This window comes from Typopeltis vanoorti, chromosome 11, assembly GCF_054136105.1.
Source record: "Typopeltis vanoorti isolate ZY-2024b chromosome 11, IOZ_Tvanoo_1.0, whole genome shotgun sequence".
In the NCBI taxonomy this organism is placed as follows: Eukaryota; Metazoa; Arthropoda; class Arachnida; order Uropygi; family Thelyphonidae; genus Typopeltis; species Typopeltis vanoorti.
This window is the reverse complement of record NC_143559.1, coordinates 131,246,930-131,274,575: the sequence shown is the minus strand read 5'-3', so window position 1 is coordinate 131,274,575 and position 27,646 is coordinate 131,246,930. Positions and strand designations below refer to the sequence as shown.

Sequence of the window (27,646 nt, the reverse complement as noted above, 5' to 3'; positions counted from 1 at the left end):
GGCTTAACTGGTAATATACAATTGTTTTCAGATGATGCAAAACTGGGGAGAGTGATGAGGAATCGAGCAGATATTGTGGCCTTGCAGGAGAACTTGAATAGATTGTATGAGTGGGCAACAGTACAGAACTGTCATTTCAGTGTTGCAAAGTGTAAGGTTCTGAAATTTGGTAGGTAACAATGAGATGCAAAGTATACACTTAGTGGGGAAATTTTGGAGGAAGTTGAGGAGATAAAATTTGTGGTACATAAGGAACTGAAGTTCAGAGGTCACATTGCACAAGTTGTGAAGACATCAGATTATGGCAATGATGCAGAGAACCTTAACTTGTAGAAATAGAGAGATTCTGGTTCCATGTTCCATTGTATAAGGCTTTAATCAGGCATTGTATGGATTATTGAGTGTGACACCATGAAAAGGGGTGTTAATAACAGTAAACAGCACAACATACACAGATGAACTTGCCCTCTTTCCTTTATTAAAATTTCCCCTCACTCATGAAAGAATGAAAATTTGTAGTAGTCTTGCTACAGGAATCATGATTTTAGAGACCAAACATAGCTTTATTTTATACCCAATGAAATTGTCTACCACTTAAGTGTCAGAAGTGGATTCACCACTTCTGAGCAGCACAGTAGTGAATGTGGTTATATCAAGACCTTAGGAATTGCAGCCTTATTATTTCTTTAATTATTGTTTGCAACTTGTCTCTCTCTCTCTCCCATCCACTAATTTCACCTTGTTTTTTTCTTTCAATGAAGTCTTATCAGTATAGTCTGTCTTTCAATCCAGAACATGTAACCCTGCACTTGGCAACACTAAACTGGAATTCATTTTCTGCTCAGAGCATAAGTTTATTCAAGCCATAATGTAAGGATGCCATATAAGCATCATCAGCATTGGTGATGTTATCATTTGTATGATAACATCACCAATGTTATCATACAATTTAGTTTCTTAGATTGATATTTGAAATTATAAATTCAGATATCTGGTCAAAGTATTTCTCTCAGATCAAGTTCTGTTTAAAAAAATTTTTTTTTTTTTTTTTTTTTTCAACTTTCCACGTGGGACTGATATATAAAAAATACATAAATCAATTCTCTAAAAATTTAAAATATTTTATTCCCAAAACAGTAACATACAACATATGGTATATTAAATAACCAAACAATCCATTCTTCTGTTGACCATTACATTGTCTCCGTAAACGCCTTGAAAAAGCCAGACAGTTTGCTGGCGAAACTGGTAGGCTCTAATATGTAGTTTGTTTTTTGTAATGGTCAGTAATAAATAAGTTTGTATTTTAATTATATAAATGACCAAATATGTTTAGTTTAATCCATTCTTTTATTCAGCTTTTTTTTGGTACTTCTTAATGTATTTTAAAGCACGTTTAGCTGCAGATTTCTTGGCAATTTTAGAATTTCTTCCTATACCATTAAATTTTTTCTCCACATTTTTAAACATAATGCACAAATTTATTTTAATTCTTGATGCTGAAACTGTTGGATCTTCAAAAAAAGCTTTAGGCATACACTCAAATATTTCTCGTACAGGAGATTTTGGCACGTGAATTCTGAGATGATCAATTCCTGATTTCATCATAGGATAATAAACTTTCCAAACTGCATCCAATGACATACCACTGTCTAAATAAATAGCACCTGCTACAGATTCAAATACATCACCCAAAGCTTTAGGCACTTCAACTTCATCTATGTCTTCACATTCATCTTCTTCTAAATAATATCCATATTGCTCAAAATGTTGGTATTTGACTGAGTCTCCTGTAAGTAGTATATATTTATGTATTACATTGAATAATGTAGAAGAGAAGAGTAGGTACTTATTAAAGCCATATTTGATTGCTAATGATGCAAAATATGCATTGTTCACCAAAGCTGAACGCAAATCTGTCAGTTCACCAGGAGAATGCCCTTTCGGGTCTTCATATAAGCACTTTGTTATGAGAAAATCTAAGACTGCATCTCCTAAAAATTCCAGCCTTTGATAACAATGAGTAATTTCATTCATATAGTATGATGTGTGAGTAAATGCTTCTAATAAAAAGAATTTGTCTTTGAAAAAGTAGCCAATACTTCTTTCAAAGTTTTCCAAGCCTGGAAGCATAGCATGCAAATGATCTTGCAGATTGGCCACATGATTTATAACCGATGAACTAGGTGCATGCAACCAGTCTAATATGAGATTCTGTCCATTTTTGTGCACTTCAGGAAAAATCTTAAAACCAAGCCATGACATAAAGCGTAAAGCACCATATTGGCCACAAGATAAAAGATAAACCCCTATAAGTGCTTCCACGCTATCAGCAATATTTTTATCAGACAGTTTATTTTTAGTAAAGATGTTTATCTTATCGTCAAAATTTTCATCATTACTATAACTGTCTTCACAATGATAATCCATTTGCTCTTCAAGAAGAGCAAAGCAGGGAGGTAGCCAGTTACATGAAGCATCAAAGCGAACAGAAATAATCTTTCCTGAAAGGCCTTTTCTTCTTCCTAAATGGAAGAGATAGCTATTTTTAACTAATTTGGATCTAAGAAAGGTCAACTTTCCCTCATCCAGATTCTGCTGTGTATTGAATAAAAATGATGATATAGCATATTTTAAAAAGGAATCACCTAATGTCTCTAGACGTTCCATGTTCATAGAATCATCTGCGCCACATGTAGTTAAAGCCTGAAGAATGAGTCCTGGATGTGGTCCATGATGATCACAAAGATCTGGGTGCATTTCAAATGACATGTTTTCGAGTCTTGAATTGCAGTCATGTACATTTTGATTTACAGATAAATTATTAGAGGCGATATTATATTCACCATCCAGAGTATACTTCATCAAGCTATCAGATATATTAAAATTAAAATCAGGCCACTTGAAATCACGTGGTAAATTTGGTATACCAACTTCTTCATCAAGGGCAACACTTTTTCTCAGCTCATCAGCTAAAAGAAAGGAATGAATGCGATATAGAAGAGAAGGTATACATAGAGCCTTTTTCCAAAGCGTAGCTGGTAAAGGATGAATAAGACATAATTCTGGAACAAAATACTCTTGAAAAGTTAATCTCTGTTGAATAGTTTTGCTTATTTCCTTGTGCATTCCTTGTTTGGTTATATCAAACCAAGGTTTTATCATGTTCATGGTAGGTATTCGTCTCACTTTTAGGAGTGGCTGATTGTTGTTTTTAATGGTAATATCATATTTTGTTAAATAGAAATCTTTATATGTTTCACTTTTGATTTCATTTAATTCACTGCAAGGATTCTTTGTATAGCATATCTCTGTTACAAAATAATAGATATCTTCATCAAGTTTGGTACTATATGAACGCTTAACAACAGCATCAGAAAAACATTCATAATTTTCATGATTTGACTTGAGTTCATTTGCAGCTGACTTCAAATCATATTTGGAACTCTCTAAGAGACATATTAAATCCCAGTCTATAACATAGCATCTTTTAATGACATCTTGATTTATGGGAACAATAATATATGAATTTTCCTTGTTTGAAAAATTAATCATTTTAGATTCATTTTCAAGAAAGAGAACATTAGAAAATATGAAGGCATGAAACTGACAGAGTTTCTGTATTTGTTCACTTGAAAGATATATGTCAGATTTGGCATGTGTGAGCTCAGCTCTGACTGTGCCAGATCTGGTAAATATTGGAAAACCACAAATTGGGGGAATTTCTTTGGTGAGCAAAATTCCAAATCCACAGGAAACTAGTGAAGGATCAAATAATTTTTGCTTCTTTAAATCATGGGAAATTGCAGAAGTTAATTGCATATCAAGTATATACATGAAGCATGGAATTTCTGTACATGGTAAACTACATCTTAGAACCTTTGCTGTCATTTTATCATATCTCTGTATCCTTTGGTTTTTACCAGGCTGTTGGTGATCAGATGGTTTGGTTTCTTCATATTCACCAAGTAGTTCTCTCTCAATATTGCTAACTTGGAATCCAACTGGCTGCAAATGTTCATCCAGTTCTCCTATTTGATGTAGCATTTCACATGCCCTTAATGAAGCAGCCATTTTAGCTAGTTTCTTTTGAGGCATTGGTTCACCCTTAATAGGTGTCCTTAAAGGAGAATTAATTGGTAACCAAAGGGTACACTGAAATAATAGATTTACATCATTTATGGTTTCCACATTCCATCTTGGCATTAATATTGTTGACATGTCTGAAGGTAGTTTTGAACAGTATCGATATATCAGAGATAATGCCGAGGTAATAGTTATGCGTGGTTTGCCTTCACCCTTAACTGGCATATATGGTGGTAGGTATGTGTCAGCTGTCAGGCAAGTTTCAATTTCTTCTTTGGTTGGCATTATTCTGTTCTGACATCTTATTTTTAACATTTCCTCTATACAAAGATAGTTATACATATCTGCAGTTATTTTTGTTTTTTCAGTACAGTCAGCCATAAGGATATATGAAGAATTAACAGCTCTGGCTCTACCTTTTGACTGAATGTAGGATCGAAATTCTTTAGGAAAATCAAATCGTACCACTAAATTACACTGCCGGATGTCCAAGCCCTCTTCTAAAACTGATGTTGATACTACTATATTGCATTGTAAATTACAGAAATTTTCTATAATCTTTCTTTGCATGTTCATTTTCATTGTGCAGCCATTATTTTGTTTTCCACTCTGACCATAGCCAACAACATATTCTGATTTAATGAAATTATAATCTGGGTAATATTTACTAATTTCACGTAACCACATATTTAGTACATATGCAGTAATGCGCTTTTGAACAAAAATTAAAGCACATAGAGAACGAGACTGTTCTTCAGGGAATGCCATTGATAAATCTGTGTATTTCCTATAAGCACATTTCAAAATTTCTAATAATTTCAGAAGTTTATGAGGTGCATTTTTTAGCAACTGATCTAATTCATTTTTTCTATGTAGATTTTTTCCCAAGGTTTCATAAAGTTTACTTAAACTATCATGTAGTTTATTTAAATAAAACTTAATCCCTGTTTTGGCTTCCTGTGGTAGCATATTGTCAGTTTCTTGCAGAAACTTTTTTATTGCAAATTTTGCACAACATGGACCCAACGTTTTTAAGATAGTGCTCAAAGTTTTAAAATATGTTTTTGGATTAGCTAAATACGCATTTAACTCATTGTAATTAAAATGTTCGACGTTAACTTCTTGGTTAAAGTAGGATTTTTTAAGCATATTCACATTTTTCGTATTTTTTGCTAAGTCTGTGATAATCCTTAATAATTGTTTGTCAGGATTATATGATTTATAGTAAACTAATATCATATATGGATTTGTTCCATATTTTTTTGATATACCAGTCCTTGAAATAATAACACGTGATCTCAGTGTTTCTTCTAGCTGTTTAATTTTTTGTTCAAGGCCCGTCGCTTTGCACTTACCAGTCAGTAATGATGCAGTTAGGCCTAAAATTAATGGCTGTTTTTCTTCAGGACAAGTATCAAAACATTTCATTATTTCTGTGTATGGATGTCTTTTAATGGCCCAGTGGCACTCATCAAACACTAACAGCTTAATCTGAGATAATGATAAAAAACCGTGATGTAATATCTGCCGACATATTTCAGCTGTCATTACTAGAACTTGCCATTTCTTGAATACTTTTTCCCAGTCCTCCATTTTCCATTTAACACACATTTCACCAATAATACCTTTTACTTTTAAATGAGTATGCTTTTCAAGAACATTTCTTTGCTGTTCAACAAGTGGAACAGTAGGAACAATAAAAAAAGTTTTTTTCCCGCCATCTTCTAATGGAACTTCTAATTCTGCACAAGTTTGTCTTATTAGCATAACAGCGATGTAAGTTTTACCAGTGCCCGTGTCTAGACGAATCACAGTATTACCTTTAATTGCCTCTTCTAAGAGCTCCAGTTGATAATCATGAGGTGTAAATGATGGAATCCAGTCCAAATAGTCCTCTTCATAAGGATCATTATAAACTTTTTCTGCAGCTGTTGCCATTATAAACCACGATTACGATAAAACAGAGAACATCGTTTAGTTTTAGAAAGAATTATACATCGTAGTAATCATGACGTGTAAATACAAACCGAAACTAAAATGATACAATTGGGCATGCGCACCAGTCGTCGACCAGCGATTGGTGATCACTTCCCATTCAACGCGATTGAAGGTATAACGAAAGGCCACAATGTTATATTATTTTGGGCATAAATATATTTGGTATCATTGAAAAAAAGAACAGGACTCTGGAAATTTTGAAACTAACACTTTCGTACTAATATATCACTCAATTAAAAATAAAATGCGAGGGCCGATGCAGTAGGCGTAATGAAGCATACTCATCGCCACATAAAAACGTCGATCTTTCAAAAGAAAGGTGCATTTTATTATAATGAGCCAATATTTGATTTAGTCCCAGCTCTGGATAAAACACTGTTTATAATAGTTTTTAAACAAATAGATTTCTTTTTTTTTATCACAGGGAATTATACCCAATATCGTGTATCTATCCCTCTGCGATAAGAAAATCCAAATTTCAGATACAGTACTGAACTTTTTTCTGAAATGTATTTTACTGAATTCTCCACAAGAAAAAAAAAAAAAAACCAATCTATAAGTGTTTTTTCGTGTCTCACACCCGCGAAAGGTTATTTGCAAATCTGTAGTATATTTTATACTATAGAATATCTGCAGGTGGGCCACGGATATTCCCCCCCCCCCCCCCCCCGTTTTTAGCAGTTGTGTGTGTGTGTGTGATATATAATCTGCAAACCCTGTCCAGAGACCAAACATGGAACTGTTTCAAGCAGGGGTGGCTCGTGCATAGGTACTGGGAACTGCTGCACTCCCGATTTTTCTCGATTTATTATTATTATTATTATTATTTGACACCTTCAGGGAGTCCAAAGACTCATCGAGGGAGAGTGTGCCAACAGCATCGAACGATTGGGCCTCATCCACCTACTAACCGCGCTCAAACTTACTTAACTGAGCCATTAGTAGTAGTAGAGGCTCGACCAACCTTTGCTGGCTATAAATATATTTATTTATATTTGCTTGTAATATTTAATTTTATCATCAACAATCCGATACAATTCTCTTATTTTGTATAAAAAATAATAAAAATCCATCTTGTAGCACTTAGGAGGGCGAAGGACACTAGCGGCTCGTTATAATAAAATGCACCTTTCTTTTGAAAGATCGATGTCTTTTATGTGGCGATGAGTATGCTTCATTATGCCTATCGCATCGGCCATCCCATTTTATTTTTAATATGTTTACCACCGTGTCATATTGCTACGCACGCAAGTATATACACGTCATAGTGAGATGACGAGCTATTAGCGTTATGGGGCACTGTCCGTCGCGCAGTTCCACTGTTGTTTATATGCAGTTTAGGCCAGTAGTAGTGTTCGTAGTGCTTATAGTGTTTACTCCATCTCGTTAAATATTTGGACATTACAATTAAAGACGTAACATTTGTTATAGTTTTTATTTTAGAACATTATTGGGGTTATGATAATGGATTTTATTTTTAAGTAATTTTGAATTATACCAAACTGTATAATTTTATCGATAATAAACAATATTTTTTCATGTTTAATTTTTTTTTTAATTTTTACCATAATTTTGATATTTTATCCAAATACACACTGTACTTGCAATGTGTATGTATATTTCGAAAGTTGCAGCACTCTCATGATTTCAAGCCACTTCATCTCCAATAAATAAGGCAGCAGCCTCACACAGGGTGACAACATTTATTGCCCACCTAAGAATAGTTGCAAACATCCATGTCTGTGGTGCAATTCAAACTTGTAACCTTGAGTGTAGAGCAGGTACAGTTTTCCTTTTTTGGAATTACAGCAAAAGCAAAATGAACTATAAACTGGATTCTAACAATCATAGTTGCTGTGTTTAAAAATAAACATACTCCCTCAAAAATTATGGCACAAAAAAAAAAAAAAAAACTTCCACGACTATTTCACCAGTATTCACAGCATAAATACAAATACAAAGGAACTGCATCAACGCTTTCAGGTGTTACCTTCTATTTCTGACTGAAATATCAATCCCAATAATTGCTACCTGCACTCTGCATACTGCTTTCTGCCTAAAGGGCAGCACATGTGCAATCCATTGTGCTAACATTCATCTGTCCTCACTTGAATTTACCCTGACCTCTTCAACTTTGTCTCTGAAGCTTATATCTACGGTCTGTCCCAACCTTGTCTTCCTGGGTGACTTCGATATTCATAATGCCATCTGCTTCCCATTTTCTGTTCAAATGACCAAGCTAAAAGTATTTGCTGTAAAGAATTATTTTCTAATGCAAATGGTCTTTCAAATATTCAGAATAACAGATGCCCCTCCGCGTTCTTCTAACATGTTGATAATTTCTTAAGTAGTTCTCTTTCTGAGTATACCAAATAAGATTACCTTTCCTGTTAGTAATTAACTAAGGCCACAATCTTGTCATGTTTCCTTTTCCACAGAAGATCCCCCACTCAGTTATTCTTAACTTCCATGTCTTTCAGCACTAATATATCATAAGAGGGGAATGGGATGACCTACAAAAGTTTTTACTCTTCCCTGCCATTGACAAACTACTACTTCTACTCTCCCAGCCTAACCTCTTGCTCTGAGTGAGTTACTAAAATTACTGTTACAAGAATTAAGGGACATTCATTTAGAATTTGTCTTTAGAATTCCTATCCCATTATCGAAGCCATGATTAAACAACAGTTCACTTCAAGAGAACATCCTTCATATTGAACTGGTATTATTCTTTTTCCTCTATCTCCTCCAAAAACAAGGCATTACACTTCCTCTAATATCAGAAACAGTATACTACTTGCTTTCTGTGGTCTTTCATACTCATAGACATAAAAGTAATGTAAAATAATAATTTGCTGGCCTGGTTGGTTAAATGGTTAGTGTATCTGCTCTCCAACAGCAGGCTTAGAGTTTGAATACCACTGTAGTTGTGAATGTTTGTGATTGTCTTTATATATATATATACACAATGCAGAAACTTTGGATTGTGTAAAATATATAAAGGTGGATATTTTTGTCACAGAGCAGTGACTTGAGAGGGACGGCTTCCTGTTGATGTAGCGTACACAGTAGGGCATCTGCTGTGTACAAGTTTAGGATAAAATATGACATCTGGTGCAGGTGATGTATGGGCTCCCTTCATGAGTCCTTGATTCTCAAATATTACTTTGTTTAATTAAGAGTTTGGAAGAAACAACTGCCATGCTATGATAGAGACAACTGAGGAGAAGAGCAATAATAGCTAATGAATCAACATGCAGGTTGTGCAAAAGGAATGATGTAGAGTTTATGGACTTATGGCCTAAGTTTGATGGATGGAAAGATTTGTACAATGCTGATAGATTGCACTTAAATGGCTTCAGAGTTAGGTGTCTGGAGAGAGCTTTATTCACTAAGAGTGTAGAAGTGCAAAGTCAGGAAAACTAAAGAACTTAAGGAGGATGCAGATGAGTGTGTGTGAGAAGGCACCCATGAAGTGAGTGAATGCGTGGGGGGGGGGAATGCAAATTCTAGTTTTCCAGGCAACAAACAATATCGAATGGGATAGTCAATTCAGAATGTAAAGGTGGTTGAGGGCCTAAGGGGATATGCAATATATACTAATGCTAGTAGCACCAGAAATAAGAGGGAAGAGTTTTCGACACTTGTTAGTGCAATCTCACCAAAAGTTATACTATTAGGCATTAGTGAGACTTGGCTAACCTCAGATAACATACATATAGGGATAGTATGTGATGAATTTAGTGTTTTCAGAGAGGATAAAGTAGACAGAACAGGGGATGCGATACTGCTAATTATAACAAATGAATTGTAGCCAAGAGTGGGAGTCAGTTAGGCAGATGGAAGTTCTTTTGAGTCAATCTGGTGTGAGATTGAGGCCAGTAGGACAAACTATAAATTTGGTTGCTGCTATACACCAGGGATGATGTGGAAGATATGTGTCAGCAGATTAGTACAATGAATGCAAGTCGAGTAAACATAGGTGTGCTGATTAAATTTGACGGTGTACGTTAGAACACAGACTGATAAGTAAATAATTATTTATTGACTTTATTGCTGATGTCAGCAATTCGGAGACATAGATTGGAAGGAGGAAAGATCAAATGCAGGAAGAAAATGGAATTTATACGCTTACTGAGCAAGAATTACTTGAAGCAGAATGTGATGGACGAGACCCGGGGTGAGAGTGTTGGCTCTTGTTATAGGGTCAGAAGACCTGTCCATAACTAAGATAGTTACACTGCCTCTAATTGGGGAAAGTGACCATGTCATCTTGATTTGGTAGGTGCCATGACGTGAAAATTCCCGATTAGAAAGGATATATGTATAAGATGCTATTAGGCAGGTGATTCTGATACACTTAGGAGGTAGCACTATAGCATAAAGTTCTGCATGGCAGATAGTTAAGGGATATCTGGAGGAAGCAATATCACATTGTATACTCAAGGTCAGGAAGCTAAATCAGGTAGATGTTAGATGCATTAGTAGTATCATTAAATGAGTTGCAAAAAATGGAGGGTATATAAAGAGAAAGGTGACCTGCTTGCTACCTTGAACGGTACAAGGATCAGAGCAGCATGATAAGGAAGGCAAAATCAGATTATGAAAAGAAATTTAGTCAAAGAGGTGAAAGCAAATTTCAGAGTTTTTTTGCTATGTGGCAGTAGGAGGAAGAATAACTTTAATGATTGCAGGAGGAAAGTCAGTGATGGTTCCACCCATTGACAATCAAAAACCTGCCATTAAAATTGAGCTTGTTGAAAGATTTTTTTCACTTGGTTATATACTATAAATTAAAGATGCCAAGAAATTATATTCTTAGTTTAATTCTTTATCCAACTGAAAGCCACATGAAGTAACTTCACAACTGGGCTATTTGTATATAAAGGCTAATGACTTCATATCAGTTGCCTTAGTATCTAATAATGACATGTATTATGGGAAGAGCCACTACCCACTTTCGATCTTTATTGAGGTTTTATCAGTGGGAACCAGAAGAGATGCCAGGGTTAAAGTAATGTAGAAATAATATATTATCCATATACAAGTAGTCTAAAGGTGTCATGCTTACTCTGGATCAGAGAAGATAAGGCAATCGACGTGAAGTCTCTATATACAAGTAGCCCAGTCATAAAGATACTTCACGTGCAAACATTGGTTGCTTACACTTGAATAAAGGATTAAACCAGGAATGTAATTTCTTGGCATCTTTAATTTATGGTATAACCAATGAAAGAAAATTTCAACATCTATCTCTAATCCAGAGTGTTTTAATAATAAGGGGTGACATCTTTATGCTACTTGTATATGGATAATATGGGACTTCTGCATTATTTCAACCTTATCTCTGAATTAATCGAAAAGGTTGAAGATGGATTAGAATGGGAATGTACTGAAGATGAATTGATTGAGTGGTCTCCTGTTTTTTGATTAGTGTGATATTGTTGGGACTACCGAATGATATATTTAGAGGTAAGCTTTCTTCCTTTTGACTATTTTTGTGATTACGCATTGCTTAGCTGGTAGACTCTTGCATGAGTCTAAGGGATTTGTCAATAGACCCTCCTAGGTCGTCAGGAATAAGATATCGGAATATTCCTTCATTGTACACAAGGATGGAGAATGTAAAATATATCAAGGACGCCATTCAACATTTAAACAAAGATTCAAAGATTCTCAAATTCATTCTAAAGAAATTTGAAACGGATTATTCTGGTTGCTTGAATCTCTTCACTCAAGTAAATGACCCCAAAGACGATGATTTAGACATCGAAGAGAACATTACACCTGTTCCACCTACAAAGACTCCCCGACAGTTTGATTGTTCTCAGGAGGAACAATCTAATAAAAGATGCAGAAGATGGAATGTAAGATGATGTAATAACTCATGAAAATCAGGTCACCCAAGATAGAAAAGAAAAAGTCCCTCCAGTTATCCTTCAGGATAAAGATAAATGGACCTCAGTCTCAAGGTCTCTAGGGGAACAAAATATCAATTTCTCCTGGGCAAGAAATACTGAAGAGGGTGTAAAGATTCATCCTACCACTGTCAAAGATTATCGCATGATGGCGAAAATGCTATACAACTAAATTGTCCTTCCACACCTTTTGCGCAAGCAAGCGAGAAGAACTTAAAAGTTGTTCTAAGAGGAGTGGCTGAGGTCATCACAGCTGACCTCATCAATCAAGGATTGACCCCGATCAAAGTCAGTAGGATGCTGAGGTCAGATAAAACACCAATGCCACTGGTGTTGGTCGAAATCTCCAATACGCAAAAATAGAATCTATGAAGTTACTGACATTTGTAAGCTTAAAATTGCAACCGAACCTCTAAGGAAGAAGGCATCGGCAGGGCAGTGAGGGTCACCAAACTAACTCTTGCACCAAGCCCAGATCCACGCCTGCCTGCTGTGCCAGTTATAGAGGACCATATCCTGCTAATTACAAGGGATGCCTTTTCCATCCAAAAAACTGTGGATCAACAAGAACGAACCATGCTCCTCCAAGCAATGAGACAAACAACCAAACAGGTCCTCCTCCAGATCATAATACCTCACATTCGGCAGCACAGGAAGGCACTCAACCTTCATCCTTGTCCAAATCATATGCGGAAGCAGTAAGAACCCAGACTCCTTCATTGCAAAAGCAAACAAGCTCTAATCTTTAACCTCGTCACTTGCAACAATGCTGCATGAATTCAGCAAAGCAAGCACCTCACCATCTTCCAGAAAGAGATTCTATTTAGAAACCCAATCCATATTAACAGCTCTCTATAATGTTTAAAAAATTTAAACCCAATTCCCTCATGATAACAGCATGTAATGCCAATTGCTTAACAAATAAAATTCTCGAGCTGCAAGAATTCGCAAAAAGATACAATCCAACATAATCTTGATCAGTGAATCCCACCTCAGACCAAACAATCCAAAACTAAGAGGTTATATTTTATATAGGACAGACAGACTTAACTCTAGTGGAGGCGGCACAGCTATTTTTATTAAAAATTATTTGAGCCACAACTCGTTGACCAGACCCCAAACTATAAACCTTGAGGTGACAGGTGTGGAGGTGCACACTAATAATGCAGGCAAACTCAAAATCTACACAGCGTACAATTCTCCCAGCATTCCACTATTGACAGCAGGCTTGGACTCCATCCTCTGCTCTACGGATTCCATAATTATAGCAGGAGACCTAAACTCCAAACATACAGCCTGGTTCAGTTCGTCAATCAACTCCAAAGGTGTACCTTAATCAACTACATGTCACTCAACTCATCAGTAGTAACTGGACCCATTACAGCCCATCAGTAAGTTCTGATGTATTAGACATAGTTATCCTCAGAAACATCAAATATCAATACCAGCTGGAGACATTAGAAGAGCTTAACTCAGAACATAATCCCATCATTCTTTCTTACCATGGGACAAGCTCTCTAAGGTTCTCCCAGTCCACATCGGTCCACCCCCTGTCATTCGTAAAAAAGAAGAAATAGACCAAGCTATTTAACTAGGCAAACCAATAACAGCAATAGCATCGGTCACTCAAACCACTGTCTTCCACACTCCCAACTGGATCCCAGAAGAGATAATGGACCTGATTAGGTCCATTATCTCTTCTGGGATCCAGTTAAAAATAAAGGCTAGAATTGCCAGAAAGCGATATCACGACACTAGGGCCCCAGGACAAAACAACCTGAACAGACAGGTTCTAGAAGCCCTCCAGATGCACAGGAATTCCAAATGGGAATCCACACTCAGGGAAATCAACCCAGAAGATAACTCCACGTGGAAATTTGTAAAATCTCTTGGTACCTTTGAACACCAATCTTGGAATTGCACACTCGGATGAAGAAAAAGTAGAAGCCCTAATTGACAATCTGGAAAATCAATGCAGCCCATCTTACGAAAACTTAAATATCAATCTGATTTACAAACTTCATCGTAAAGTTAGAAATGTATTAAGACAGCCTAAGGGGAATTCAGAAACCATCACCCCCACATCTCCAACAGAAATAATAAATATCATTTCCCATCTGAAGAATAAAAAGGCTCCCAGCCCTGACGGCACCAATAGAATAATAAAGCTACTCCCACGGAAAGCCATAATTCATCTAGTTAATATTACCAATGCCAGTACTTTCCCACAGATTGGAAAATCGTGGACATTATACCTCTGAAAAAGCCTGGTAATAACCCACAACTTCCCCAAAGCTACAGGTCCATCAGTCTTCTTCCCTATCTTGGCAAAGTAACAGAAAAGGTCATCCTATCAAGACTACAATCAGCAGTGAACAAACTCTAAACAGAAAATAATCCCAAATGAGCAATTTGGGTTTTGCAAAGCTCACAACTCAGTACAACAAATTCACCGACTAACAGAACATATCACCCATGATTTTAACTGGCACCTTCTCACTGCTGCTGTATTTTTGGATGTTGCTAAGGCCTTTGATGAGGTCTGGCATCAAGACCTTATCTTCAAACTAATTGAAAACAATATCCCAATTAAACTAGTGAAACTCATATGTTAGTGAAAGATACATGCAAGTAAATCTCAATGGAATTGTGTCATCAAGGCGCAACATTCTGGTGGGAGTACCTCAGGGTTCTCTTCTGGCCACAATACTTTTCACAACTTACATAGCAGATATTCCTCAATTCAAGAACAACCCCTACAGCCCTTTATGCAGACGACACCGCTATTCTAGCAAGATCGCTCAGCCCCCACCTGGCAATCGCCAGACTCCAAGGAAGTATCAATGAGCTAGCAAACTGGTTCACCAACTGGAGGATTCAAGTGAACCCCCTCAAAAGCTCAGCCATGCTGTTTTCAAGAAGAAAGGTCTGCAATAAAGATCGCGTCCTGCTCTCTGGTCATACGATCCCATGGCAATCAGAGACCAAATATCTTGGGGTATTAGTGGATAAGAAACTTCTTTCTAACAAGCACATCAATCTCATTGGCTTTAAATCTTCCAAAGTAATAGCACAGCTCTACTCAAATTGAAGCAAATTGAATCTACATAATAAATTGCTTCTTTACTGGATGGTAATACGTCCAGTCATTACCTATGCCTCACCAGCATGGAGTCGCACTTCAAGATCAAACATTTCGAAATTGCAGAGGATCAAAAACAAATGCCTTAGGATGATCCTGGATGCACTGTGGTTCATCAGAAATTCACCGAGAAACCGGCATTCCATACATCTCCTCCTTTCTTCGTGATCTTGCAGAAAAATTCTTCGTGAAGTCAAGTTCACATTTAAACCCACTGATCGTACAAGCTGTCAATTACAATGAGACTGATTACTGCGAACACAAAAGAATGAAGGCTATTCTTCTCTCAACTGATCATAGCTAACACAACTGCCCCCAGAGGGCGAGCTTAATTGCTCACAAATTTCCCATTCATAAACAACTCTCATTATAGATAAAGGGAAATATGAAAAGCACTAGTGCTTCACCCATCCTATCAGTAACGTTAATAGTAACCTTATCTCTTCTGGGTCTGGATCCCATTGATGACATTTATTAATGCTAACCATTGGTTTTGCTTACTTCATGAGGCATAGAGAGGTTATACTCAATGGCAGGTTTTTGCTTGTCACTGGGTGGAACCACTGCTGAGTTTCCTGTCCTGGAGTGATTCAAGTTAGAAGTAATGAATTTAGTAGTTGATCCTTTACAGTGAGATTTAGAGTGATCATGTAGATTACTCAGAGTTTTTGGAGAGGTACTCCTGCATTTAAACATACCTCAGTAAAGGTCGATACTGGTCTGGTGTAGTGGCCCTTCCCCATGCATTGCATTATATACCTCTTAAAGGATGTGTGCTTTACATTATGGGATACTAAGGCAATTGATGTGAAGTCCTAAGCTTCTATATGCAGGTAGCCCAGTCATGAAGATACTTCATGTGCAAACATTTGTTTGCTTACACTTGAATAAAGGATGGAACCTAGAATATCATTTCTTGGCATATTTAATAAAGATTTGTTATGGCAGAGGTAATGTAGACTGATATGAGAACAGAGGTTGATGAATTAGAAGTACTTAGGATTGCAGAATCTGAATGCAAATACAGCTGTGGGATTAGATGGGATAGATTTTAAAAAAATGTGGTCAAAACGAGAATTCAGGAATGGGCGGATAAGAATATGACATTTTGAGGTCCAGCATGACTTTATGTCTTAACTTTTTATGATAGGATAATAGCTGAGTTGGATCAAGGGAATGACTACATGATGATACTGCTGAATTTTGCATGAAGACAGGATATCACATGGAACTATTATGCAAACTTCAAACAAATAGTGATGGATATGAAACTGGTGATATGGATAAAAGGACAGATTAGACTTATGGACAGATACCAAAAACCAGTATATGGAGGAGCAGAATCCAGGAAAAAGCAGGTGACTAGTGGTGTGCCACAGGACTCTGTGTTTGGGCCACTGCTGTTTAATTTTTATGTAAATGATATGAATATCTCCAATCAAATTATTTGCTTGCTGATGATGCAAAATTGGGTAGGGTAATAGTTAATCAAGGTGATGTAGAGAGTTTATAGGATGATTTGTATAGGTTGACGGGCAAAACACAATGGATGTCAATTTAATATAAAAGAGTAAAGTTATGCATTTTGGGATACAAAGATTATAAACTGTGTACTATATTAAAGGAACCGTACTCCAGGAAATTGATGAAGCCATGTATTTGGTGGGGGGGTAGATAGAAAGTTATATTTTTGGGGAGAGATAAGGGAGTTTTCTTTCCTCTTTATAAAGCCATTGATACGACCACATCTGGATTACTTGCTCAGGTTTGGTCGCCAGGGTTTCTTGGGGATGAGGAAATGGTGGAGATGATCCAGAAGCAAGTGACAAAGATGGTGAGTGGTCTGCAGAATGATCTCTATGAGGATAGATTGAATGTTTGTGGATTCCAAAATTGATCGGCGAAAAAAAAAGGGAAGTATGATAGAAACATTTAAGTTACTTAAAGGATTTTATGGAATTGATGCAAGGGGAAATATTTCAACACTTGGCTAGATGGAGCAGAACAAAGGGTCATCCCTGAATGTTGCTACTGAAATTCCAGGGATGACGTCTTGTTCTGCAAGAGCCTGAGGACTAGATTTTTCTTCTGGAGAGTGGTGAATGAACGGAATGGGTTGTCCGATTTAGTTGTAATTTCTTTGTCTGTTAATAGTTTCCAGGAGAGGTGTGATAGGTATTGTGTTTATAGTTTGGGTCTCCAACAACGAGTCTTAGAACTCCATGAAGGGTGCCTGTGCAATAATAATAATAATGGCTATTTATTTCCCACTTTAAGAAACCTTGTGCTAGAAACGAAATGTGGAACTTTTTCAAGCTGTTGTAGGCCTCAATGTAATATCATGCCCAAAACCATAGTTTTCACCGATGAAATTCATCTCTCAACTAAAGATAATCATAGCATCAAAGTCAAAAGTGGTGATTCATAACTGCCACTTCTCCTGGAGCATCTCTACAATCCTTTATACTCAGCTGCCACCTTTCCCAGAATATAGAAGCATCTTTGCAAGAAGGTGGGCAGGCAATGAATGTCTGCTCTGAAATTACTGGCTTCTTTTCTTTACCTCAGTCTCATTTTTGTCTCAAATAAAAAGGGCATCAGCATTCTACTACTTCACTACATGGAGGTCTACCAGTCAATCAATGAACTCCCAGTATGGATTCTTCCAATCTAGATCCTTGGCAAATCTCTTACTCTGCATCTTCTGTGTATGTGCCATGGATTTAGAGAAGAAAAAGCTGATGTTTTTCAATACTTTCAGAGCATTTGATTCGTTTTGGCATCAGTGAATTTCCATCCTTTGATCGAGTAGCTTGTCTTCACTCTAGTCATTCATGTCACCCTGTTTTAGATGACTTTCTCTCTTCAGACTTTCTTCCAACAAAATAGTGCCCTAAAACTCTTTCTTCTGTATGTAGATGACCTTTTCTCAATAAAAATCAAGGCTTGATTTTACATCAAGTGTGGTCTACATTCATCAAAAATTGAGCTCCCACGGACCTCAGATATAGTACGCGTGAATCACAGAACGTCACAACAACTAGCAGTGTTCTAACACGCATACAGTAATGAATATATCGTTCGTATTCTGGTTTCTCAATTATTTAACAGTTGTGACGTTATAAAAAAACATTTAATATGTGTAATTAATTGTCACTAACTAAGCTTTTGTTGTGTAAAACGATCAAGGCTTGATTTTACATCAAGTGTGGTCTACATTCATCAAAAATTGAGCTCCCACGGACCTCGGATATAGTACGCGTGAATCACAGAACGTCACAACTAGCAGTGTTCTAACACGCATACAGTAATGAATATATCGTTCGTATTCTGGTTTCTCAATTATTTAACAGTTGTGACGTTATAAAAAACATTTAATATGTGTAATTAATTGTCACTAACTAAGCTTTTGTTGTGTAAAACGTTTATGTACCATTACTCCTCATGATGTAAGTCTTACGATGCACGAAATTTGTCGGGCTTTTTAATTGTTTATTTTTAATAAACTCTTTATATTAATATGTAGTCTCAATACCGAAAACTACCTACAAAACTCACGTAAATTATTTTTTTTTTTATCAGTATAATTTTCGCCTAAGTATCAAATGCATCTTCAGTACAAGAATGCAAAAAGCTAATGTACTTAGGTTCCATAAGAAACCGACTAAAATATAAAGTCTGTTCGTTATGGAACGGCTTTACAAAGAAACATGTGAAATTTAACTTCACTTTCCTATCTTAAACAGATGATCCGATGGTCTACATCTATCCCCTTTTTGGGAGATAGTACTTTTTAAATCGGCTAATCTTTCCTAACTTTCTTTTATTTAGGAAATTTAATTCCTTTTTGGTTATCTTATATTAGCTACTTAGGTGGCGTCTTTTGGAATTGTCAGTTATTGTTCAACCTTGTACTAAAGATGATACTTAGCGAAAATTATACTAATAAAAAAAAATTTACGTGAGTTTATTCTGGTATTATAATTTATTGCAGTATCCCATTTTGCTTCATCAGCTGTCTTCATTGCTTCCAAAATTGCACCTGGGTCTCTTCAGGTACTTATTCAAGAAGTAAAAACAACCTTTATGGTCCAGAATTTTAATTGAAGGTGGGTTTAGCTTCAGCAGGCAGCTGGCGTTGCTTAAGGTCAAAGCCAGACAACAGGAAGAGGACTTCTATATTGCCTTTTAGGGATGTGACATACCAATCAGGGTTTCTTAGTAAAAGTAGAGAAATTTCACGTTGACCTAATGGTATTACCAAAAGAATGAACATAAAAACAAATGAGTTCTTCTAATAACTCCAAGGTGTTATCTTCAGGTAGTACTAATCAGGAAAAGGAAGGAGTAGCATAATATTCATCAACAACCACGAAGCTCATATTTCTTAGAAGAACAAAGCATACTGAAAGTTTATAGCAAGTAACTCAGCACATGTCTGAGAATACAGAAATAAAACTAAGAAAGTTGTATGTGAAAAGAAATTAAACAAAAATAATAACACTGGTAAGAATATTATTAAGCGAGACCTCCAGGGAGTCAGGGACTCGTCGAGGGAGGCCACACACTACATGTACTACACCAGCTATCATACTTATTCTTGAATTCATTCACGCTGCTTGCACACACACAACATCCAATGGCAATCCATTCCAATCATGCACCACTCTATGAGAGAAAAATTTGGCCCACATCCCCTTCTTAGCAGAATTCATTCCCAACTTTCAAGGATGCCCTCTTGTCCTTTCCCCACTCTATAAAATAATAATAATAATAAAAATACATCAATTGAAATCCTGTATGACTCAGAAGTTTTAAAGTCTCAAAAGAGGCAAAATGGCATCCTTATTTTTACATGACAGTTCGTTTCAGTATTGCAGCTATCTTGAGTTGTATTTGCAATCTTTGCTATATGGCCCCTGAAACTTTCCATCTACTAACACTCCAAGATCCCTAGCCTGATCAGTTTCTTCTAGTATAATACGACATTGGATATCTAACTACACCAAAATTACTGACATCCATTTTTGTTTGCCCACAATTCCAGCCTATTTAAATCATTCTGCAAGTATGCATATCAGCCGGATTCCTGATAACCCTACCTATCTTTATCATCATAGAGAGCCTGTGTAGCTCAGTGGATGTGGCGTTTGCACACCACGGCGCTTGGCCGCACGAAGGAAGACTTGGTTTCGAGTCTAGTCGGCAACTAGAGGAAATTTTTCTAAGCCTTTTTTCGACCGGTTCCCGAGTTAGTCGATCTCTGGCACGGGTAAGCGGGTTTTTCGTCCCGTAAACTCAAGAAAATCGACCGTAGAACCTACATTATTTCAGACATTAAATATATTGTGGTAGGGTTAGGGACCACGAGATGGCGGCACATTTGAACCGTCTCTTCACTGTGTACCGCTTAATTAGTGATAGCCTTGGGCCATCTATCTCTGATTGGTACCAGTGGAGATTGAACTGCCCACTCAGTCTCCAAAAGTTAGATAGGGCTAAATGGCCTCGCCTACTCCCGTATACGGGAATAAAAAGGTGTTAGCTGATTTTTTTTTTTTTTTTCATCAGCAAATAAGCTGTATGTTGCATGTCAAACTTTCCCAATGCCATTAATGTACAGAGTGAATAACAGTGGACCAAGGACTGATCCTTTTGTTACACCACCATTTACTTTAAATCTTGCAGACTCACATCTCCCATATACCACTTTTTCATAAGTGGTATATGGCAATAATATTTTATAATTCAAACTAGCATTCTCCAATTATGCAACAATTTTTCATGCTGCATTATGGCAAATGTCTTAGCAAAATCTAAAAATATAATGATGTATCCATTCCCCTTGTCTATATCACTGGTGACAGTATAGAATGTGATCAAGTTGCTAAAATATGACTTCCCTTAGTAAACCCATGCTATTCATTGCAAAGTAGAGATTTTCTGTGCACTCATTTCTAAATGTGAACCTGCAACGGCACGTCCTGGCGCTTTGAATGCGAGAGAGGCCGATAATCGACCTAATACATTTAGGTGATGAAAAGTAGGCGATGACAACTGCCTAAAACAAATGAATGCTATATGCGTCATAGCGGACAAAGAACGATCGTGAAAGTATGATGAGCGCTTATAACGTTTCAATAAAGTCTGGTTTTTTTTTGTCTTGTTAATTGCATGTTAATCGGCAGTGAAGAAAATACATCATGTCTACTACACAAAATTGTGTCAATAGTGTAGATTCCTTCTGCTACATTTGTGGCAGGTTTACTGTTCCCAGTTCAAAGGACAAATATCACCGATTTCGTTAAGAAAGTGTACTTTGCATACTTTGACGTAAAAATTGCAGATCAGGACAAGTCATGGGCTCCAAATAAAGTGTGTAAGTCGTGTAGAAAATTACGACAGTGGAGCAGGGGAAAACGCCAAAAATTAGCTTTTGGCATTCCAATGATTTGACGTGAACCGAAAAATCACGTAGATAATTGCTATTTTTGTTTAGTTCAGACTTCTGGTTATAATAAGAAAAAAATTGTGTATCCAAATCTCGACTCAGCAATTCGGCCAGTTGTTCATTCCAATGAAATAGCCGTGCCAATTTATAAAGGACTTCCTTTACTTGAGAACGAGCATGATCGGGATATGCCAGATGTTCTTGAGGAGCAAGACCCGGATGTTGATTTAGACAATGAAAATTTAATTTCTAGTTCTGGACCGCAACGTTTTCCTCAAGCGGAATTGAACGACTTAGTGAGAGATTTGGGCCTATCAAAGGAATCATCGAATTGTTAGCTTCAAGATTAAATGAAAAAACTTACTGGAGCAAGATACGAAGATAACTTTTTATCGTAGCAGGGAAAGTAATCTTGTACAATATTTTAAACACGAGTGTGGGTTTGTTTACTGTAACAATATGTCAGGTTTACAAACTGAAATGAGTGTTATACAATATCATCCAAATGAGTGGCGTTTATTTATCCACAGTTCAAGCAGAAGTGTGTCTTACTACACAATGGGGATGTATATGGCTCAATTCCTATTGGCTATTCATTCCACTTAAAGGAAACATATGAGGACATTAAAAAGGTTCTGAAGTTATTAAAATATACAGACCATAACTGGATCATCTGTATGGATCTTAAAATGATGAACTTTTTACTTGGCTTTCAAAGAGGATATACAAAGTTTCCGTGTTTTCTATGCTTCTGGGATAGTCGAGCTAGAAACCAACACTGGAGTCAGAAACATTGGCCTCTTAGAATATCCTTAAATGTTGAAGAAAACAAACAGAATGTTATAAATCAACCTTTAATCGACAGAGAAAAAATCATTTTTCCACCTCTACACATTAAACTAGGTCTTATGAAGCAGTATGTTAAAGCTTTAGATTTACAAGGTGACTGTTTCCAATACATATATGAAAAAATTAAAGCCGGTGTATTTGATGGACCGCAAATTAGAACTTTAATGAGAGACCCGAATTTCATCAACTCTGTGAACGAAATTGAGAAAGAGTCCTGGACTTCATTTACGATGGTTGCGAATAATTTTCTTGGAAACAAAAAAGCGTGCAATTACAAAGATCTAGTGGAAACAATGCTTGAAAATTTCCAGCGCCTAGGTTGCAACATGAGCATAAAGCTTCATTTCCTATACAGTCATCTTGATAGATTTCCCGAGAATTAAGGTGCTTTAAGCGATGAACAAGGCGAAAGATTTCATCAAGACTTAAAAACTAGGGAAGATCGGTACCAAGGAAGATGGGATTCTCACATGATGGCCGACTACTGTTGGAGTATTCAAAGGGATTGCCAAAACAGAACACACAGCAGAAATTGCTACAAACAAAAATTTATTCCCTGAAACTCGTGTGTAAGTAAAATTGTTATTTTTTTTAGAGATATTCTTGTAATTTTTAATGAATATTGTTAAGTAGTTATGTATCTAATTATCGGCCTCTCTCGCATTTAAAGCGCCAGGACGTGCCGTTGCAGGTTCTTACGCATTTATTCGTTTACTAACAAGCGAGAGCGGTGAGCGCTCCGATTCTGATCTGCGCACCGCTTTGAATAATAGGCTATATCTTCGGGAATTTTTCGAATTTCTTGATAAAAAGTTAGGAACAGATTTTTAAAAGTACATACTTTCAGAAAATAATATTAAAAAATCGTTTTTTTTTTTTTGATCCTCTAAATAGTAGTGCCTCCTTAAAACTATCAAAAACTTACAAATTAGCAAAAAGAAAATGCCATAGAGGAAAAACATGATGTGATAGAGAAAAATGGGTTTGATATTTGAAATCAGCGCACCCAAATTAGTAAAAAACAAGTGTCAGATCATAATCAGCAGAAAAAAATTTTTTTTTTGTTGGCCAGTGTTTTCCAAACATTGATTGGACAGCTGCCACTGATGCAGTTCATGGGGACTCTGCACCAGCATTAAAGACTATTTATTTTTGGATAAATGAGTTTAAAGGTCGTAAGTCCATAAGATGAAGCGTGCTCCGGACGGCCGACTGAGGTCACTACGAAGGAAATGAATCACAAAATCATGGTGACCTTATGGAAGACCGCTGAGTGAGATTGCTGAGATTGTAGGCATCTCAACTGAACGAGTGTATAATATCCTGTACGAAAAATTACACATGAAAAAGCTGTGTGCACGATGTATGCCGCGATTGTTGACTGTCGATCAAAAACGCATGCGAAAAGACATTAGAACGCAGTGTTTGGCGATCTTTAATCGCAATTTGCAGGATTTTTTGCGTCGATTCGTGACTGTAGATGAAACTTGGCTCCACCACTACATACCTGAGGCTAAGCAGCAGTCAAAACAGTGGACAATACCGGTGAAAGAGCACCGAAAACAGTGAAGACCGCTTTGTCAGCTAGGAAGTGATGGCCATTTTTTTTTTTTTTTTTTAATTACTAAGGAATTACCATGATAGACTATTTGGAAAAGGGTAAGACAATAACAGGAGTCTATTATGCGCCATTGTTGACCGTTTAAACGAAGATCTGAAGAAAAAACGGCCAAGATTGGTGCACAAAAGAGTGCCATTTCATCAAGACAATGCACCGTCCTACACATCGGCCGTAACAATGGCAAAATTGCACAAATTGAGGTTCGAATTGGTTTCAGATTCACCGTATTCTCCGGACTTGGCCCCGTGTGACTTCTAGTTCCCAAACTTAAAAATTTGGCTCGGTGGGAAAAAAACTTCGAACGCGGATGTCATCAAAGCTGTCAATGACTATTTTGCACAATTTGACAAATACTACTCTTTAGATGGGATGAAAAAATTGGAAGCTCGCTGAACCAAATGTGTAGACCTCGATGGAGACTTGAGAAATAAAGATGATTTTTTTTACCAAACTTTTCAAACAATCCTCGTATTTGTTAAGTCCCACAAATTACAATTCAGCTAGTAAAAATAATTAGCATTGCAGCCATTAAATCATAGCTATTGGGAACTCGTACAGAAAGAACGATCGCATGAGCCACAGTTTGCATACCTCATTCTATCTATAGATTCGCATGTTCTGGAGCAGCGCATCCCAAACTGTGGGGCAGTGAAATAATGAAAACAAATTTAAAATGTTTTAAGACTAAGTAGATATTTTTTATCTTAAAAGAAACGAATTTAATTATGATTTGTTATTTCTGTTTGTATTGAATATAAATACAATAAATATTATAATAATATATGTCTGTATTACGATTTTTTTTTTTTTTTTTTCGATGGGGACCTTGAAATATTTTAATTTTTCCAAAGGGACATCCATCAGTTTGGGAAGCACTGGTCTGGAGCAGTGCTTCCCAAACTTCTGGATGTCAGGGCCCCCTTTGCAAAAATTAAAATATTTCACGGCCCCCCTCGAAAAAAAATCGTAATAGAGAGATATATTAGTATAATATTTATTGTATTTATATTCAATACAAAACATACACAGCGAATATTGCAAAAATCAAATGCATATATTACATTTTTTGCTTCTTACCGTTTGGTTCTGAAGACGATGTGGGCTGTTCTGGTAAAATATGAAATACTGTCCTTTTTTTTTTTTTTGAGTCTGTTTCTGCTTCTTCTGGTTGTTCGCGGGAATTTTTTTTATTTTATTTTTTATCAGCCACTTATCCATCTCAGGGTTAAATTTTTTAACGTAGAATAGATCAAATAATATCACCACTTACCGATACTGACACACCACAGACTAACAACATGAAATTAGTGAATATTACCTGAATAAGGGAATCCCCGGACCAGGAACATGCTTCTCTTTTGTGACTTTCTCCCTGTACGGTAATTAAGCCTAACGCGAAACAGACAGCAAAGGCAGATTATTAAAACGTGCATATGATTGGTGCGGTATTAACAAAAGATCGCGCGACCGAAAGATAAAAGCATAGCTGACAATTGCGTTGAAATGCAACTCTCTTCAACCGAATTCCATATTTGAAACTGCCATAACATTCATTATATATACAGGGTGTTCGGGATAAATTTGACAGTTTCGTAAGGAAAAAGAAAATCTTATTTGTATCTATTAAATTTAATGAATTGACAAAAAAACATTACAGGCAGAGTTAATTACAATACTATCAACAAGATTTACTCAAAATAACCACCATTAGCATCGATCACAGCTTCAATTCTGCTTCGGAACCTCGAACAAGCTGATGCTACAGTCTCCCTGGGAAGGGCCGCAAAAACTGTTTTAATTTTATCCATTAACTGGGCTTTTGTATTACTGGAAGTGCGATTGGTGTCTTTTTCAACTGCGCCCCATACAAAATAATCCATGGGGTTAAGGTCTGGGGAGTTTGGAGGCCAAACATTTGGACTGGTGAAGTCGTAGAAATTTTCAGACAACCATTTTTGACTTTTCCCAGAGGTGTGGCAAGGGGCCGAATCCTGCTGCCATACATACGGCCTACCATTGGCTACCCTTGTTATCCAGGGCTTGACTACAGTTAGCAACTCCACGAACAAAGCCCGAATTCCAATGCCAGGGTTCTTCAACACCTGTTCCTGCAGATTTGCGAGGAATTCTGCTGTACGAACGCAATCAGATCGTCTGCTAGGGATCTTTCTTCTTGCTACATCCTCGTAGTCACCATTGCAAGTCTCTAGTTCATGCCTGATTGTTTTTACTGTATTCAGGGAGCATTGGGCAGCAGTCGTAATATCCTTATTTTGAAGGCGGGTACGAATCATCATGATACAAGTTATTCTCTTCCATGATTCAGGTGGGTTCCAGCTATCCATCCTTTCTGACATCTTGTATGTGAATGAAGAAGGGTCCAAACTTTTAAATGAAGAGAAGTGTGTGTTAATACATGTAACTTACGGAAAAATATAATTAATTATAAATATGTCAAATTTATCCCGAACACCCTGTATATATATTACTTAGTTTTAACACTTTTACGAATTTTAACATGTTCGGTTGAATTTTATTGCTGCCTTGGGAAATCGAACTCACACACATCTAATTAATAACAATAGTTTTTACTTAGATGCTGTGTTTGCCCATGCAACATATGGTTTTGTTTCAGTCTATACAGCATAGTTTCTGTATGAGGGGACATGTGACTCATTAATTAGTGTGTTTTTATCCCGGTTGTCTCTAATTGCACTATTTGTTGAGAAATATATTACACAGACTCCTCATACCTTATTCACTGGCATAATAAAAGTACTTGTTTTTATTGCCTCTGCAGTATAGTGTCTATTAGGGAGGGGTGTTGTTTACCACTGCAAGAGAATTACTATCTCCCCACATGAACTTGTTTAAGCTTTTTTTCATGTGTGAAGTATATGCGAAACTGTAACAGAAAACTAGCTCGGATGATAGTGATAATATAAAACGAGTTTTGATATGTATATATAAAGTTCAATATCAACAGTCCCTGATTACGAACGCGTGATGAAACGGACAGGAAGATTCGGAGCTTCCCTGGAGAGTATTCGAAGTAAATACAATTAACCACTGCTTTGAAATGAAACATATGAATAAGCAATATTTACTAATATTCATTAAGCGCCGAAATACGCAGGATGCAAAGTTTGTGAATTTTCCATTAAAATATAAAAAATAACAAAAAATAAATAATAAAAGTTAAAAACGTTATTTTTGAAATAAAAAAATCAGCTTAGTCTTAAAACATTTTAAATTTGTTTTCATTATTTCACGGCCCCCAAGGGGACCGCAGCCCACAGTTTGGGAAGCGCTGGTCTAGAGTATGTCGATTGTTTCAGTGCAATTTTTTTGTTGAAAAAGAAAAATCAGTTTTGCATTCTTCGAGTGATATGCGTAAAATATTTTTAATCTCTTGCGATTACAAATAGAACTGGGAGTGCCGATAATATCGATTTTAAATATAATTTATTCCTTTCTAATAATATTTTTGCGAATTAACACTTTATCAGTTTGTGACAGGATGCGTGATCGATTCCAATCCATCCTCACAAAATATCTCCATATTCCTTGTTGGCCGATGC

The 27,646-nt window shown here is 36.5% G+C and overlaps 2 protein-coding genes across 2 annotated transcripts in view; one reads left to right on the top strand and one right to left on the bottom strand.

Annotated features, from left to right (window-relative positions):
* The window catches only part of clu (clustered mitochondria protein homolog), a 502,466-nt gene that overhangs the window by 15,368 nt on the left and 459,452 nt on the right, over positions 1 to 27,646 (top strand). The gene's annotated exons all lie outside the window — the stretch shown is intronic.
* Positions 1,107 to 6,056, bottom strand: LOC150102048 (endoribonuclease Dicer-like). The gene has a single exon (XM_090400129.1). The coding sequence runs from the start codon at positions 6,022 to 6,024 to the stop codon at positions 1,351 to 1,353; it is 4,674 nt and encodes a 1,557-aa protein (XP_090256255.1). The 5' UTR covers positions 6,025 to 6,056; the 3' UTR covers positions 1,107 to 1,350.

Bases quoted from the DNA above. Each gene is read 5' to 3' on its own strand.
- LOC150102048 (XM_090400129.1), bottom strand. From the start codon at position 6,024: ATGGCAACAGCTGCAGAAAAAGTTTATAATGATCCTTATGAAGAGGAC.